The following is a 16,731-nucleotide window of genomic DNA, read 5'->3' on the forward strand; positions in this document are numbered from 1 at the left end:
GGGCCTGATCAGAGCCTGGAGGTACTGAGGTGCCGTTCCCCTCACAGCTCCGTAGGCAAGCACCATGGTCTTGTAGCGGATGCGAGCTTCAACTGGAAGCCAGTGGAGAGAACGGAGGAGCGGGGTGACGTGAGAGAACTTGGGAAGGTTGAACACCAGACGGGCTGCGGCGTTCTGGATGAGTTGAAGGGTTTAATGGCACAGGCAGGGAGCCCAGCCAACAGCGAGTTGCAGTAATCCAGACGGGAGATGACAAGTGCCTGGATTAGGACCTGCGCCGCTTCCTGTGTGAGGCAGGGTCGTACTCTGCGGATGTTGTAGAGCATGAACCTACAGGAACGGGCCACCGCCTTGATGTTGGTTGAGAACGACAGGGTGTTGTCCAGGATCACGCCAAGGTTCTTGGCGCTCTGGGAGGAGGACACAATGGAGTTGTCAACCGTGATGGCGAGATCATGGAACGGGCAGTCCTTCCCCGGGAGGAAGAGCAGCTCCGTCTTGCCGAGGTTCAGCTTGAGGTGGTGATCCGTCATCCACACTGATATGTCTGCCAGACATGCAGAGATGCGATTCGCCACCTGGTCATCAGAAGGGGGAAAGGAGAAGATTAATTGTGTGTCGTCTGCATAGCAATGATAAGAGAGACCATGTGAGGTTATGACAGAGCCAAGTGACTTGGTGTATAGCGAGAATAGGAGAGGGCCAAGAACAGAGCCCTGGGGGACACCAGTGGTGAGAGCGCGTGGTGAGGAGACAGATTCTCGCCACGCCACCTGGTAGGAGCGACCTGTCAGGTAGGACGCAATCCAAGCGTGGGCCGCGCCGGAGATGCCCAACTCGGAGAGGGTGGAGAGGAGGATCTGATGGTTCACAGTATCGAAGGCAGCCGATAGATCTAGAAGGATGAGAGCAGAGGAGAGTTAGCTTTAGCAGTGCGGAGCGCCTCCGTGATACAGAGGAGAGCAGTCTCAGTTGAATGACTAGTCTTGAAACCTGACTGATTTGGATCAAGAAGGTCATTCAGAGAGAGATAGCGGGAGAGCTGGCCAAGGACGGCACGTTCAAGAGTTTTAGACGATCCCGGAGGTGAAGAAACCAGATGTGGAGGCCCTGGGCTGGTGTGGTTACACGTGGTCTGCGGTTGTGAGGCCGGTTGGACCTACTGCCAAATTCTCTAAAACGACGTGGTAGAACATTCAATTCTCTGGCAACAGCTGTGGTGGACATTCCTGCAGTCAGTATTCCAATTGTACACTCCCTCAAACTTGAGACCCCTGTGCGGCATTGTTGTATGACAAAAATACACATTTTACAGTGGCCTTTTATTGTCCACAGCACAAGGTTCACCTGTGTAATGCTCATGCTTTTTAATTAGTCTATTGATATGCCACACCTGTCAGGTGGATGGATTATCTTGGCAAATGAGAAATGATCACATTAACAGGGATGTAAACTAATTTGTTACTCATTTTGTGCACAATCTTTTCTTGAGAATCAAACATTTCAGTTCATGAAACATGGGACAACACTTCGTTGGGTTTACTGATCAAATCACATTTTCAAATCAAATTGTATTTGTCACATTTGCCGAAAACAACAGTGAAATAGTTACTTACAAGCCCTTAACCAACAATGCAGTTTTAAGAAAAATAGGTAAATAAAGAGCAGAGGTAAAATAACAGTAGCGAGGCCATATACAGGGGGGTACTGGTACAATGTGCGGGGACACAGGTTAGTCGAGGTATTATGTACATGTTACTATGTACATGTAAGTAGAGTTATTAAAGTGACTATGCATAGATAAACGGAGTAGCAGCAGCGTAAAAAAGAGGGGAGGAGGGACAATGCAAGTAGTCTGGGTAGCCATTTGATTAGCTGTTCAGGAGTCTTATTGCTTGAGGGTAGAAGCTGTTAAGAAGCCTTTTGGACCGATGTAAGACATTATTCTGGTGAACACTACATTATTTAGTCTTCTGGGACAACAATTTATAACAGAGAAGCTGCATGTATTTAACTATAGCCTAGTTGACAAACAAATGGACTACCTAATATTGGAAATTATAAGTGGAAACTTAGGCTACTTTCACCCCTTATTTATCTAAGCTAGTAGGCTGTACGGTGTATCAGAAAATACATTATTATGGCGGATCCAACTGCGGCATGTATAGCCTACTTTTTAAAAGTGTTTTGTTTGACAATCCGATGACAACTCATCACACCACACCCATGATATGCGAAACTGAGCCTGCGCAGACCGTGAAAAACAACAGTAAACGGGATAAGGTGTCGACATGTCACAGTATCCCGTCTAAAATCAGCTTATACCGGGCATCTTATCCGGGTTTCTCAAACGGGTTTCAAGATTTTTTAGGGTTATTGTAAACGGGATAAGATGTTTTATATGCGTCAACTCAAACATAATACTTTAGTATCCCGAGTAATAACTGGATATTGGTATAGAAGTAAACGTGGTCCATGACATTCAAATCGATGTAAAAACCCATGATCAAACTTTCAGCGCAACAATCCCCAAATGACAACTTCCTCCCATTGGCGGCAATCCCTCCTCCAACCCATGGGCTGACACAATTATCTGTACAATTATTAGCTGTTTCTGGGAAGTAAAAAAAATAAGTTTACGCATTTTGGTGATTTGGAAGTATTGATTATGTGCGCGAAAGTCTTGTAATGTAGTACGCGAAAATTCACAGGGAAGAAATAAAGCGACGACGGCATCATTTACGGTTGCTTTCTTGCCTGAACTGCCACGGGTATGCAGTCAGATAGTGCTAACCATTGTCGGAGTTTTTGGTTACGGACTCCGAGTGCTTTCCGAGGAAATAACAAATATGTTTCTCAAGAGATAGTGGACATTTGATTCAAAGTATCACTTTGTATCGCTTTAATTCATCATGTCTGATCAGAATCACTACTGGACAGTCTTGCCCAGCTACAAAACAAGTTTTGTGACTGGGGCCATGATGAAAAGATCGAGAAGGTAATCTGATTTTTTATTTTATTTATTATCATCTGATTTGTTAGACTATTTAAATCAGTGGTAGTGTAGGACTTATAGATGGGACCCGCGCAGTTTAGCTTATTGCTTTGACTAAGACAATTGAAATGCAGACAAATGACGTCGCTTATTTAATGTTGTTTTTTTTGGAAGATTTTCTCTAACTTTCCCCATTCACGACAATAGTACACATAGGCCTTTGCTTTCATCTTGTTCACTATGGTTTCGCGTTATGGTCTCAACTACGCTATTTTGTCGGTTTACATCCGCCCTAGTGTTGTTTTTCCGATAGAGAAACGTGGCCATTGTTAGACTATGCGGTTAATGTTGCCTATGTATCGTCTTACAGAAACCGCAGCTGTGTTGTTCATGCAGAAGGCTCACAACTTGTTCATTACAGTATAGGCCCCACAAACTCAAATCTTGACATCGAAGCCAGCTCCACTGCTTTTTTCAAATTGTTCCCCTCTACAGATTTTAGACCAGGGACACAAGGTGGGTGCAATTATCAGGTAGAACAGAAAACCAGCAGGCAGCTGAGGGTAGGAGTTGAGTGCAACTGGTATAGGTTATACTATAGTCGAGCTAAAAATGCAACCTGGACTCAGGGGTAGATGTAACATAGTAAATGGAAATACGGGATACTCAAATTAGTATATGTAGTGCTGAGCGATCAATCAACATTTATTTTTTTTGGTTAATTAACCAACTTTAGATCAATTATTTGAATGCCATTTCTGTAGAGAGAAATCAGATCAAGCCTGAGTTGTGCGATGTAGTAGGGAGTTGTAGTTTCCAACAGGCAAATATTCTATGTAGTTTAGCACAGAACATGGTAATTAACTGCAATGACCATAATCCATTCCGTGCACCCTTAAACTTGTCCGTTCTGTGCGGCGCAGAGACACAGAATTGGAGAACGCAAGATCTAGAGGGATAGAAAGCAGTTGCTTTGTGAGCCTGAAAATACATGATATAAGTGATTTGATAGTTGGTATTCAGTCGTCATAAAAGTATGCCTTATTTACTTTGAACTACAAAAATTATTTTGTCAGACTGCGTAGGCAACAGCTCTATAGAGATGATGACTTTGAATGAAATCATATAATCACCAAATTAAATTAAGATTTTATTAAAGTTATGTGAATAAATGATGGATAATAAGCAGTAATGGGCAGTCATGTGTTATTCAGTGATGGAGCATTCATCCCACAATGCATAGTGCATTTAATGTTTAAAAATAAATTGCAAAAGGGAAAATGGATAATAAATAAAAAATGTAAACTGAACTGACCTCAGCACAAAGGGAAAGGGGGATACCTAGTCAGTTGTACAATTGAATGTGTTCAACTGAAATTACTTTTTTCATCTATTTTGTATAGAATGTTAAGAATTTGTGGACGTTCATCATCCATTTCGGGCGGCAGTGTAGCCTAGTGGTTAGAGCGTTGGACTAGTAACTGAAAGTTTGCAAGTTCAAATCCCCGCGCTGACAAGGTACAAATCTGTCGCTCTGCAGTTAACCCACTGTTCCTAGGCCGTCATTGAAAATAAGAATTTGTTCTGAACTGACTTGCCTAGTTAAATAAAGGTACAATTTTTAAAATATAATATGAATTTTTGATACTTACTGTATATGTTATGAATCCAAAGTTGTTGTGGCTAAAGTAGTCTTGGTGGCTACCGTTAACTAGGCTAGTGGTTAGAGTTAGCTTAAGGGTTAGCTAACATGCTAAGTAGTTGCTAAAAGGGTAAAGATATCCATGATGAGATTCAAACACAACCTTTGCGTTGCTAGACGTTTGATCAACGCCCACTCAACTCTTTTTTTTTTTTTTTTGCCTTAAGTAACCTTCTGTCTTATCTAACCATATCATACTAATTTCCTAGATTCTCATTTATGTTACGTCTAGTGTTTGAGACCAGGCTGAAATATAAAGCAAAACTGTTTAATTTACCTTTTAATAGCTGGGCAATGGCACAAATTTCAGCAAATAAACACCAGGTCTAAAGAAATTGTTTACGAGGTTACCATGAATGGAGTTTTAATGTTTAATTTGTTCCATTAAACAATTCGCTACGCAAATGAGCAATAGCTGTGTGCATTAAAGCTGCAATTTGTAACTTTTGGTGCGACCTGACCAAATTCACAGAAATGTGAGTTATAGACATGTCATTCTCATTGAAAGCAAGTCTAAGAAGCGGTAGATCTGACTGATTTAGTGCCTTTTTTGAGGTCAGTTCACAGATCTGTTCTGTGTGACATTTCTACGTTTTCTGTGCTTAGGTTTGTGCCTAAGTTTCTTTTTTTTGTCTAACTTTCTGTTTTGTACACCAGCTGAAAATACAATATAATTGGTTATGGAGAATATATTTCAGTGGTTCAGATAGTACAATGATTCTCTTCGCTATACTTGCTTGTTTTGTCTCCATAATCTGAAATTAGGCGAACTATTCAAATTTTAGCAACCCGGAGAAGCAGAGCAATTTCTGCATAGTGAGTCCATCTTTTAAGCAAAAAACACCCTGGCTATTCATTGAAGTTCTATGCTATTCACATGAGTTTTCTTTTTAGTGATATGAACTTAATAGAAAAAGCAGGTTTGGCACTGAAATATGTATTGGCACTCAAAATGTCCTTAAATATTTTAGTAATATTTTGTAGAAAAGGTATTTCACTACAGTAGCTTACATTGGCGATTCAGTAAATGTCTGTAGCCGACATGTTTGACCATAGCCTACTATGATTTGTTTTAGAATCCTGCCGGTGGATGGGGAAAAACCTCAAGGTGTGCCTGACCGCTAATACCAGCAGTGTCAACTGCCAAGCATTCACCACAATCTCTGTTCATGACAAACCCTCCTAATTTTTTTTATACCATTTAAAAAAAAAGTTTTTTAAAAACTTCGCTTCCTTATGCATGGAACTGGGTGAAGTCCCTACTAGCGATACGGGTTGTTGATAAATTGAGACAGAAATCATTTCCATTGCTTCTAAGTGTTTTGGTTGTTGTTTGATTTCCGCAAAGTTTGACTTAATAGATTCATGAAATTCATTTTATTACAAGGGGCATCTTTTGTAATCTGATCTTCATCCCAACCCAGAAATGTCAGACTCCATTGTCTTCTGAGCTCCTCAATTATTTTAGCTCACTGCCAGCGAGATGGGCTGCCACTGTAATAGCAATACCAACGTCAACAATGGGGGCTGGGGATCAGTCATCTCCGAAAACAAACAAACTGAAAATGAGTTCCTTCCATTCTGTAAATCTACCCCACCCTGCAGGCACTGTAGCCCTCTAATAACAGAGACGGTTTTTAACCAATGGACTGCTGAGCTCACTAATTTGGGTTTATCTAAATTGTTCAATTCAACCAAATTAGATGGTCGTTACTGCGCTGCCTAGATTGTGATGGGGAACTATAAGCCAAGAACAGAAGGTCCCAATTATTTTCCAACACAATTTGAATGATAAATCTGCTGTATCACGAGTTCTCAACTTGTGGTGAAAGTATGTACTGTATCTTACAGGCAAAAGTTTCACAACACCTGCATGTTGCATTCAAGCCCCAATATCACAACTCTGTTTACGTTCCACTACTTTAATGTGTCACAAAGCAATTCTCTCCCTTTTTTCCCCACACAGTTGCCGTAACAACAAAAGGGGTCTGTCGGTCGGGACCCCCTCGCCCTCACTCTCCCGACCACTCTCACCTCTCCCCCTTGCCACAGGTAGGCGTTGTGAGCCGTCTATGCACTGCACTCTGTACGCGATAGAGATACCAGACCAGCATGTGATAAACACATAGCAAACCAATCAACATGTGACATTAGAGACAGCAGACCAATCTGGCCTTTCCAGTGCATTGTGCCAGCAGAGCACAATGCACACACACAGCTAACCACATGATACGTGTTCAGAGTATCCTCAGACAGACAAGTGAAAACGCAGCAGCTGAGCTGACGAAGCTCAAGTTACTGTTTGGCGTCTGTTTGGAAGCTGAAGTTACCGAAGACGTTCACGTACAGATCACGTGTCTCGCTTTAGGGGACATGAAATGTACTTCATATGAAAGAAAGGCTTCATTCATTGTTATTGGTTGTGAGCCAGTGGAGGACTTAGTAAATCTGAGACTTATTATCCTCTTCCATTGTAACAAGCGGGACAGTCAAGCTTATTTGCATCACATCAAATCCGGATGGCCAGACAGTTAATAAAAGTTCAATGCTACAGATGGAGTTGCGACTTATCAAGTGAGCGTGAGTTAGGAACGTCACAAAAAACCCTGTCCTTTCCAGACCACACGGTCGTAAATATGCCTCAAGTTTATTGAATTCAGTTCCACCTGAGACCGATTTGCTTTGCATTTAGGGTCGCTTGTCCTTTACTTGTGCGTCATCAGCTCCCAAGAATGACAGCGGACTACAGTTAACTTCAGCAACATGTCTTATTTCTTCAGAATTAAAAAAAACATGTCCCAGTGATCAAACTATGACAGTCTGATTGTTGTGTTTCAGCTGGAAGTAGTCCCCAAGAAAGCCCCAGAAATGTCTCTGCCAGTGCCTCTGCAAACTCCCAGTTTGCGCGCAGGTAAGAAGTCCTATCATCCTTTCAATAAATTCAGTTTAATAGAAGCAATTTAGTTTTTAATTTGGCTCTGTTATTGAAGTTCTGAAAGTATTGGGTCAGTGACAAATGTTTTGTTGTTTTGGCTCTGTACTCCAGCACTTTGGATTTGAAATGATATAATGACTGAGGTTAGTGCAGACTGTCAGCTTTAATTTGAGGGTATTATATCGGGTGAACCGTTTAGAAAGTACAGCACGTTTTGTACATAGTCCTCCCATTTTAGGGGACCGAAGGTATTGGGACAAATTCACTTATGTGTATTGAAGTAGTACAAAGTGAAGTATTTGGTCCCATGTTCCCAGCACGCAATGACTACATCAAGCTTCTGACTCTAAACATTTATTGGATTCATTTGCCGTTTGTTTTGGTTGTTTCAGATTATTTGGTGGCCAATAGAAATAAATGGCAAATCATATAGTGTCAAAAAGGGTAGATCCTCCCATAATTGCATAGGAACAAGATGGTTTGGTTTAGTAGGTAACCTCCATCCATCCCATGACCACAGCCAATGCATCAAAAACCTCAGTGCTTTAGGACGAAGCAGGCCGACTGGCTCTAGGGGCACTCGTGGGACATGGGACTTGTTATTTATCAGTGCAATTTTAAAGGGAGAGTGCCCATGCTCGTTATTCATGGCTGCCATTATGATATGTTACAAGCAGAGCCTCGTGTCGAGTCTCATGCGTCACATTGTATCCAGTGGTGGGCTTGCTCGCAGTCAATCATCCACTTCAGTGGTTAACAGTGCAACCCAGTCTGGCTTGAGGACGGTGAGGTAGAGGCTTTTATGGTACGGTATCACTGTACCGTACCATAAGCCTTAAAGATAAGTGGGGGAAATCACACGGCACATTTTAGCCGTGCGCAAGTTTGCGTTAACTTGCATGACACCGCTAAATTTACTGAGGTTTCTGAGATGCCGATGTGGACAGATGCTGGTGGCTGCACTATGTAAGGTGTTGGGCTGGGATAGTTGTTGTCGTCCTCATAGATTGCAGTCTGTTGTGCATGCAATTATTTGGGCCACGTAAACAACACCATGCGAGTAATACTGGCACACAATAAAATGGCTGCCATGGGTATCTTCAATCAAAGCTGTTACTGGGACTTTTATGGTGGAAAGCTCCTAAGGTTATGTCCACATTTTCCAGGTACTGCAACCAAGTGTGTTTTTGATTTAATGTACTAAAGCAAATGTTTTTAACCGTGTGAAACAAGAAGGGACTCTCAACTGTACACTAGGCTGTCATTGTAAAGAAGAATTTGTACTTAACAGGCTTGCCTAGTTAAATAAAATTTTAAATCGAATCACATAATTCTCCCACTTGTTTTGGCTTACCCGGAAACCTCTACATGGGTATTTATTTAAAAAACAAAAAACGAGCACTTCAAAACAGCCTCCCTTTCCATTCCTCTCCAGCGTTATGGTACCTTAATTTTAAAGAATATCACTATTATTAACCCCTTACACTTGTGGAAATTGGCCAATATCAATAGAGCCGAATTGAGATATTTCCAACACAATTATAAAAAGCATACGCATGACTATGGTAGCAATTGAAAGGGAACACTTTGGAGATAATGGGGAGAGAATAAGGTCAGAAAAAAACATTACGGGTGTTTGAGTAATAGTGTGGCTACACACCTCATCAAACTGTGCAAAGTTCCTAAGTGATTTCAATGCACCGTTTTGTTGCATTTGCCGTTTGCTCAAGTTTAACGTCTGTCAGTCCGAACCCATACAGCACTGAAGTGGATAACTTGAGTTCTGACTTCATGTATAGCCACTGCGTTCCAATTTAGGTGCTTATCAATGACAAAATCAGCCATTTTCAACCCGTGTACCCGTGTGAGATATGAAGCGAGAGGGACGTATTCCAGCCGACGAATCCTTGCCCTGATACCCACAGAAACCCCAATCTCATTAAGTCAGACCTGATTTGTCGATATGTCGGTCAAGCTGGTTGTACAGGGCGCTAACCTGACGCATGAGGGCTATTGTGGCACACATACCATTATGGATTGACTCTATCCTTAAACCGGTCAGGGAAATGGGGAGGGGAAATGGGCCCCAAAGTTACATGTCTATCAACATGGCGTGTCACATTTTGTAAATGAAGAAGTTTCAGTGAGTTGTGGTGAGGTGTGAGATTTGGCTAGGAGGTAAACCGACGTGATTGAGCTGAAGGGGTAGTGCAGTGTGTGTGTGTGTGTGAAATGACTCATTAGGCAGGTGCCAATGTGTTCATAGCATTGTTGCCTGATATCTGATGTTCAGAACCTTGACTCCAGTCTGAGCTTCTGACTGCTTCACCGTCTCACTGACTGTTTGTTTTTGTCTGTCTCTCCGTCTGTCATAATGTGATGAACCAGTCACCTGGCCCGCACTGAAAGGTAGGAAAACATTTGTCTCCTCCCCCTTCTTATGTCAGTTTTAAATGATACTTCATTTAAACACGTTAAACAACTTTTGGTAGTGCTTTGTTATTAACATCCTCTAGTGTAAGATTGAAACGCTCACAAGCGCCATGTCTTTCCAGAGCGGATGGGCGGAGATGGTCTGTGGCCTCCGTCCCCTCTTCTGGCTATGGCACCAACCCCCCCAGCTCCTCAGTGTCTGTAAGTGGTCCCTCTCTTCCTCATTTAAATATTTAAGCCCTTCCTCGAAGACCAGCAAGGGAGTGTTTAAAAAAACAAAAAAATATAGCTCAATATAGCTGCAAACAAATGTCTATCTAGCAACACCACAGTAAACCCATAGAACGTGTGGCTGTTAAATTCAGTATTTTAAGGTTAATAATAGAAAGTAAGTCCAGGTAAAACATTTTATACAGTAGAAGACCGCTAAACAGGAACCAGAGAAGATGAAGCACGTGTTTAAATGAAATATAAAGTAAAAAATAAATAAACTTGTCTGGGATATTCTCTGTCCTTTTGGGGCTTGGGTTGCATATTCTGTTTTAGGCGCTTGTCCGGGATATTCTGTGTGTGTGCCTTGTCCTTGTTCCGGGATTTAAGTCTCCTGGCCTTGACGTGACTGTAATGGTTCACCACAGAATGGGTTTAATGTTCATCTATATATTGTCTGTTGGCAGTGTCCCCTATAAACAGCTAAGTGTCCTTTTCAGCACATCTGTGAATTATGTAAACCTGCTGTGGGACAGCCGTGATCAGGACTCATGAGTCACCTGACGGAGAACAGTAATACTGGTAACTCCTCGCAAGCCTGACTCCACCGTCTGAAGCTTTTTGTCAGTGTTTTGGCTTGAGGGAGTTATGGTAGAGTGGAACATAGGAAAATGACTACTTTGTCGTTTTTGTACAATGATTTATTCATTAACCCCCATGATTAAAAGCCCAAAATAACCTAATTTGAAGTGAAATCCTCACTTATTGTTTCAGTTGCTCGGGTCATTGGTGGTTTGCTTTGCACTGCTTAACGTTATTTCTGTACGGTTGTTATAGTTTGGTATTTTTACATTTGTTTTTACTCCCATTTGTTTTTTTTAAATTAGCTAATTTTATTTTTAGTTTTCAGACCTGATTTGCTAGTTTTTATTCTGTTTTATATATATATATATAATAAAAAGTGTCTCTTAGTCAATGTATTATTACAATTTATAAAGTCAATCTCAATGTGTCTTAGATTTAGTAGGAAGAGTGCTGAGATATTTTTTTAACTTATGGTGGAAGGTACCTCTCATCCATGTTTATCAATCTAATCCTTTAGAATTTTAATTTAAGAAGAATCAAGTTAAATACATTTACATTTAAGTCATTTAGCAGACGCTCTTATCCAGAGCGACTTACAAATTGGTGCATTCAATTTGGTTGCAGTAAATCCTCCAAATCCTCCAAAAAGCTTGAAAACCTCAATCCCCCCCCCCTGAAGTTTAGAGAAAAATCTAAAATTGTCTTTTATTTTCATTAGTTTTGGAGTCCAAGATTATAGTTTTCGTTTTTATTTCAGTTGCTAAACAGTTTTTTCTTGACTTGTTTTGGATTAGCCTTGTCTCCCAGCACCATTTCAGTGTGTCGAAACCCTTTTTTCCATAGCTATATATCCCCCCAGCCAAAGATAATTTGTCACCTAATGGTTAAACCCAGGTTAACAATAAACCCTAGACCTGTGGAAAAACAGTACATCACCAGCCAGACAAGTACTGGATGACGTAGCACATTTCCTCGTACTGCACTGTATACAGGAAGTCAAACCGAGGGCAACTAAATATGTCAGCTGTGTCTGTCTCTAGGTCTTGTGGCATTGTTTTCTTCTTTTGGAGTTGTCGAAAGACACCCCAGCCGGCAGACAAACGAGGCCCATTCTATTCAGGCCGCTATGTCTGGGCTGTGATTCTATGGCTAAATGCATGGCTTTAGGCAGTGAGGTCAGTCCCTCCCCTCCCATACAATACCCCTTTCACTGCCCGGTGTCAGTTAACTCATTATGTAGTGCTCCGGTTCCCTCCTCGGAGAAAAGGTCAGATGATCCTCCTTCAGGGAAACACAAGCTTTTGGACGCTAATAAATTCCACTGTCTGCGTGTTGCGCATTTTTGGTTTTAAATGAAAATACATAGTCATCTGTGCCTCGGGCTACTGTGGAAACAAATGCTGTTTCTGGTGACACACTGAAAGCTCACGGAATCCTTTTTGAAGACCAAACTGGATGCAGGATGTCATTGGCAGTCTCACGACATCCAATTTAGCGTAGACATTTATTTGGCTCTATAGAAACATCTAAGACAATTCTGCCACTAAGCTAAGCATTATGCATTGTCTTATTACGTGGCACAGCGATGTTATAGTTTGCTCAGATTTGACTGAGATTTCAGCCAAATCTCATGTATCTTCAGCGCTGACTTCACCTGAACTTTTTTCAGCACTTTAAAAAAATCAACTCAGATAATGAGTTCACAGGGCATTGCTTTGATTGCATGTACACATATTTACAGAATTCTAGCTTGTTGTTTGTTGGTGTATCAAAGCCTCGGGGCCCCATCTTATGAAAAAAACAACTGTCGAAACACATACTGAGCTTTATTTGTTCACACCTCTTTCCTTTCTTTCTTTTACTTGATCTTTCTCTCTCCTTTCTCGCTCTCCTCCCCCAGTCCTCCTCCTCCTCCCAGGAGCTCTTGCACCAGCTGCCCTTCCAGCCCACGGCAGATGAGCTTAATTTCCTGTTTAAACACTTCCGGAGCACCGAGAGTTTGGCGGACGAGGAAGGGCAGCCCTCATCCCTTGTGAGGCTCCGCTCCCGAAGTCTTAGGTAGGCACGCCACCAATCAGACCACCAACACATTTAAAGGAACCGTTTGCCCCCAGTTAAAAGTTTTTCATATGTTCCTAATGCATTTATGAATCTGCACAACAGTTGAAGTGTTGAATGAAAGTTTCAAAATAAAATTGTATTGTTCCCATGTGCCAAATACAACGGGTGTATACTTTGCCGTGAAATGCTTACTTAGTCACCTATTTTGAATGTTATATTGTTTTTGCACATCTCTCATTTAATGTTTTCATTTGTATCTGAGCCATTGCCGTTCAAGCAGCCAGAAATCCATCTGGTATGATATAGCGTTGCGATAAACTGCACTGGAAATGAATACGAATACTACTTTCAGATCGAAAACGTCTTTCATGCATTTAAAATTTCAGTACTGTCCAATGTCATAATGCAGAAGGTTGTCAACTCTCAAGTGAGCCATTGATCATATAACTAGTTACTTCACATGCTGATGTTGACTTTGGTATTGTTGTGTGTAGCTACGTTTTCTTGCTAGCTCGCCAGCCTAAAGAGAGCATTGCATTGTTGGTTTTGTAGTGGAGTTGAGCTACGATTTTCACGTTGCTACCAACATTTATTATAACTACAAAATGAAACATTTGTTCACCAAAAGTATTTTTCTCTCAAATGTTATTTAATACTGTAAATGATAGGAATTTTTTTTTTGCGAAGTACCGTGAGCTTGCGCTAGTCGGCTGTACCTGTGCCAAAACTCAGGCATTGTTCATCATATAGCTTGCTCGACAACATATTTTTAAATAGTTAGCCACATGTTTTCTGCGCATTTATTTTCATGACTCATTTTCTCATGCTCTCGCTTGTTTCTCTGCAAATCTAATTTTATTTGCCCCATACAACCGGTGTAGACCTTACCGTGAAATGCTTGCTTACAAGCCCTTAACCAACAATGCAGTTTTAAGAAAGTGTTAAGAACATATTTACTAAATAAAAGAGTAACAATGAGGCTATATACAGGGGGTACCGAGTCGATGTGTGGGGGGGTACAAGTTAGTCGAGGTAATATGTCAAAAATAAAATTGGGGGAGCCTTCAACCGAACTAGTCTGGTTAGCCATTTGATTAGCTTTTCAGCAGTCTTATGGCTTGGGGCTTGTCAGGAAGCTTGACCCCAGTGACATATTGGGCTGTATGCACTACCCTCTGTAGCGTCTCTGACCTCAGCCAATAGGGAGGTCCCAACTTTGTTATCTGCAAACTTGATGATAGTTTTGGAGTTGTGCCAGGCCGAGCAGTCATGAGTGAACAGGGGGTACAGGAGGGGACTGGGGACTAAGCACGCACCCCTGAGGGGGCCTCGTGTTAAGAATCAGCATGGCAGATGTTACCTACCCATACCCCCTGGGGGTGGCCCGTCAGGAAGTCCAGGATCCAGTTGCAGAGGGAGGTGTTTAGTCCCAGAGTCCTTAGCTTAGTGATGCGCTTTGAGGGTACTAATGGTGTTGAACGCCGAGCTGTAGTCAATGAACAGCATTCTCACGTAGGTGTTCCTTTTGTCCTGGTGGGAAAGGGCAGTGTGGAGTGCAATGGAGATTGCATCATCTGTTGTGGTGGTATGCAAATTTGAGTGGCAGCAGACATGCAGTGAGCAATATGTTCCCAGATAGCACACATCTGCCCAACGTAGACACGATGTCTACAGGATTCATTGAGAAGATGCAGTTTAGACGGCGTTTGTTCAAGATGTCTTGCAGATGTATGTAGAATTCCAATATTGTAAGTTCTACATTGTTTATACTGTACATTGGCCAGACATCACAACTCTATTCTGTCTCACTGACGTCTTCCCAAGGTGCCAACCCTCTCCAAATGCCACATTCCCCACGCAATTTGATATGTTGGCCAAAGTTGTGCGTGTGATCTAGAATCATGAGAAATCACAGTACTTTACATAAGTATTGCTATAATATTGTATTGTGAGGTCCCTGGCAATTCCCAGCCCTTGCAAATAGATATCCACTTTTTCGATAAGCCTTCGTTTTTTTACTGAGGGAAAACATACTGGAAAATGGATGGTATTCAAGTTATGATTAATATCTCGTGGACTGACGAAATGGCGAGATCCTGTCAAGGCTCACATAGAATTGTGCGATTACGAGCAGCAGTCGTTTCTGGTTTGGGGTTTTTGTTATTTATTTGGACGACTCAAGAATGAGCAAAGGCGGTGCTTATACTGGTGCAGTGATTTTCAAACCCATGTGCGGATGATAAATGGTTTCCACTAGATTCCACAAAGTCAAAATTGGCTGTATCGTAAAAAATGTATGAAAACAAAAATGTGCTTTTGGCCATGATAAACACGTGTGAAATTTAGTGAAGGGAGGGGATTGGCTGATAGTTTCTGTTTGCAAGGGAGGAGACTTCGCTTCTTTCCTTTGCAAAAAGGTCATCACAATTGTTCACGGCATTCTCCCAAGACGTAGAACAAGAAAAGACAGACTTTCGCAGCATTTTACTTCTGGGTTACTGAGATTGTCATGATTTGCTTAGTGACTTGCTTCTCACTCTCAATTCTTCCACATTGGTTTAGGTTCGTATCTATGCACAGGGGTGAAGGCTTTTGCATCTGCTATGCATAAAGCTATTGACGACTGAGATTGGATGGCTGGATGTAGTCAAGTTTCTGCTTGCATCAATTCACAAACATGTTTGACCCCCAGCCCTTTTTGTACACTGCTGCTACTCGTGTTTTATTATCTATACATGGTCACTTCACCCCCACCTACATGTACAAATTACCTCAACTAACCTGTACCCCTGCGCACTGACTCAGTACTGGTGCCCCCTGTATATAGCCTCGTTGTTACTTTTTATTTTAGTTGACTTGGTAAATATTTTCTTAACACTTCTTGAACTGCACTGTTGGTTAAGGGCTTGTAAGTAAGCATTTCACAGTAAAGTCTACACTTGTTGTATTCGGCGCATGTGACAAAGTTTGATTTGAAAAAGCAAAACGTGTCAGTCAGCTGCAATTCTGAAATGGTGTTCTGGACAAATGTTTATTTTGAACGGTTATGGATACCCACAACCTTAATATTTTTAACTGATGCGACTTTCTTGGTTTATTAAAGGGACAACTCTACTCCATATTAATCATCTCCAGCACCACATCAACATACAGCGCCTTCGGAAACTATTCAGACACCTTGACTTTTTCCACATTGTTACATAGTCTTGTTCTAAAAGGAATGAAATTGAGTTAAAAAATAATCTACTCTCAATACCCCCCATAATGACAAAGCAAAAAAGGTTTTTACAAGTTTTAGCAAATTTATTAAAAATAGAAAAACAATCACATTTATATAAGTATTCAGACCCTTCAATAAAGTACTGAGTTAAGCACCTTTGCCAGCGATTACAGCCTCGAGTCTTCTTGGGTATGACTCTACGAGCTTGGCACACCTTATATTTTGGGAGTTTCTCCCATTCTTCTCTGCAGATCCTCTCGAGCTCTGTCAGATTTGATGGGATGCGTCGCCGCACAGCTATTTTTAAATCTCTCCAGAGATGTTCCATTGGGTTCAGTTCCAGGCTCTGGCTGGGCCTCTCAAGGAAATTCAGAGACTTGTCCCAAAGCAACTCCTGTGTTGTCTTGGTTGTGTGCTTATGGTTGTTGTCCTGTTAGGTGTACCTTAGCTCCAGTCTGTCCTGAGTGCTCTGGAGCAGGTTTTCATCAAGGATCTCTAGTCTCCCAGTCCCTGCCTCTGCAAAAACATCCCCACAACTTTGATGCTACCACAACCACGCTTCACCGTAGGGATGGTGCCAGGTTTCCTCC

The 16,731-nt window shown here is 41.7% G+C and overlaps 1 protein-coding gene across 1 annotated transcript in view; it reads left to right on the forward strand.

Annotated features, from left to right (window-relative positions):
• The first annotated feature begins 2,421 nt into the window (after positions 1-2,421).
• Positions 2,422-16,731, forward strand: part of LOC124009273 (microtubule-associated serine/threonine-protein kinase 3-like) — a 48,337-nt gene continuing 34,027 nt past the window's right edge. The window contains 6 exon segments of the mRNA XM_046320899.1: positions 2,422-2,998; positions 6,664-6,749; positions 7,536-7,608; positions 10,021-10,041; positions 10,188-10,266; positions 12,761-12,918. Of these exon segments, the coding sequence (XP_046176855.1) occupies positions 2,913-2,998; positions 6,664-6,749; positions 7,536-7,608; positions 10,021-10,041; positions 10,188-10,266; positions 12,761-12,918 (503 nt within the window). The 5' untranslated portion in view covers positions 2,422-2,912.

Source organism: Oncorhynchus gorbuscha, linkage group LG22 (assembly GCF_021184085.1).
Source record: "Oncorhynchus gorbuscha isolate QuinsamMale2020 ecotype Even-year linkage group LG22, OgorEven_v1.0, whole genome shotgun sequence".
In the NCBI taxonomy this organism is placed as follows: domain Eukaryota; kingdom Metazoa; phylum Chordata; class Actinopteri; order Salmoniformes; family Salmonidae; genus Oncorhynchus; species Oncorhynchus gorbuscha.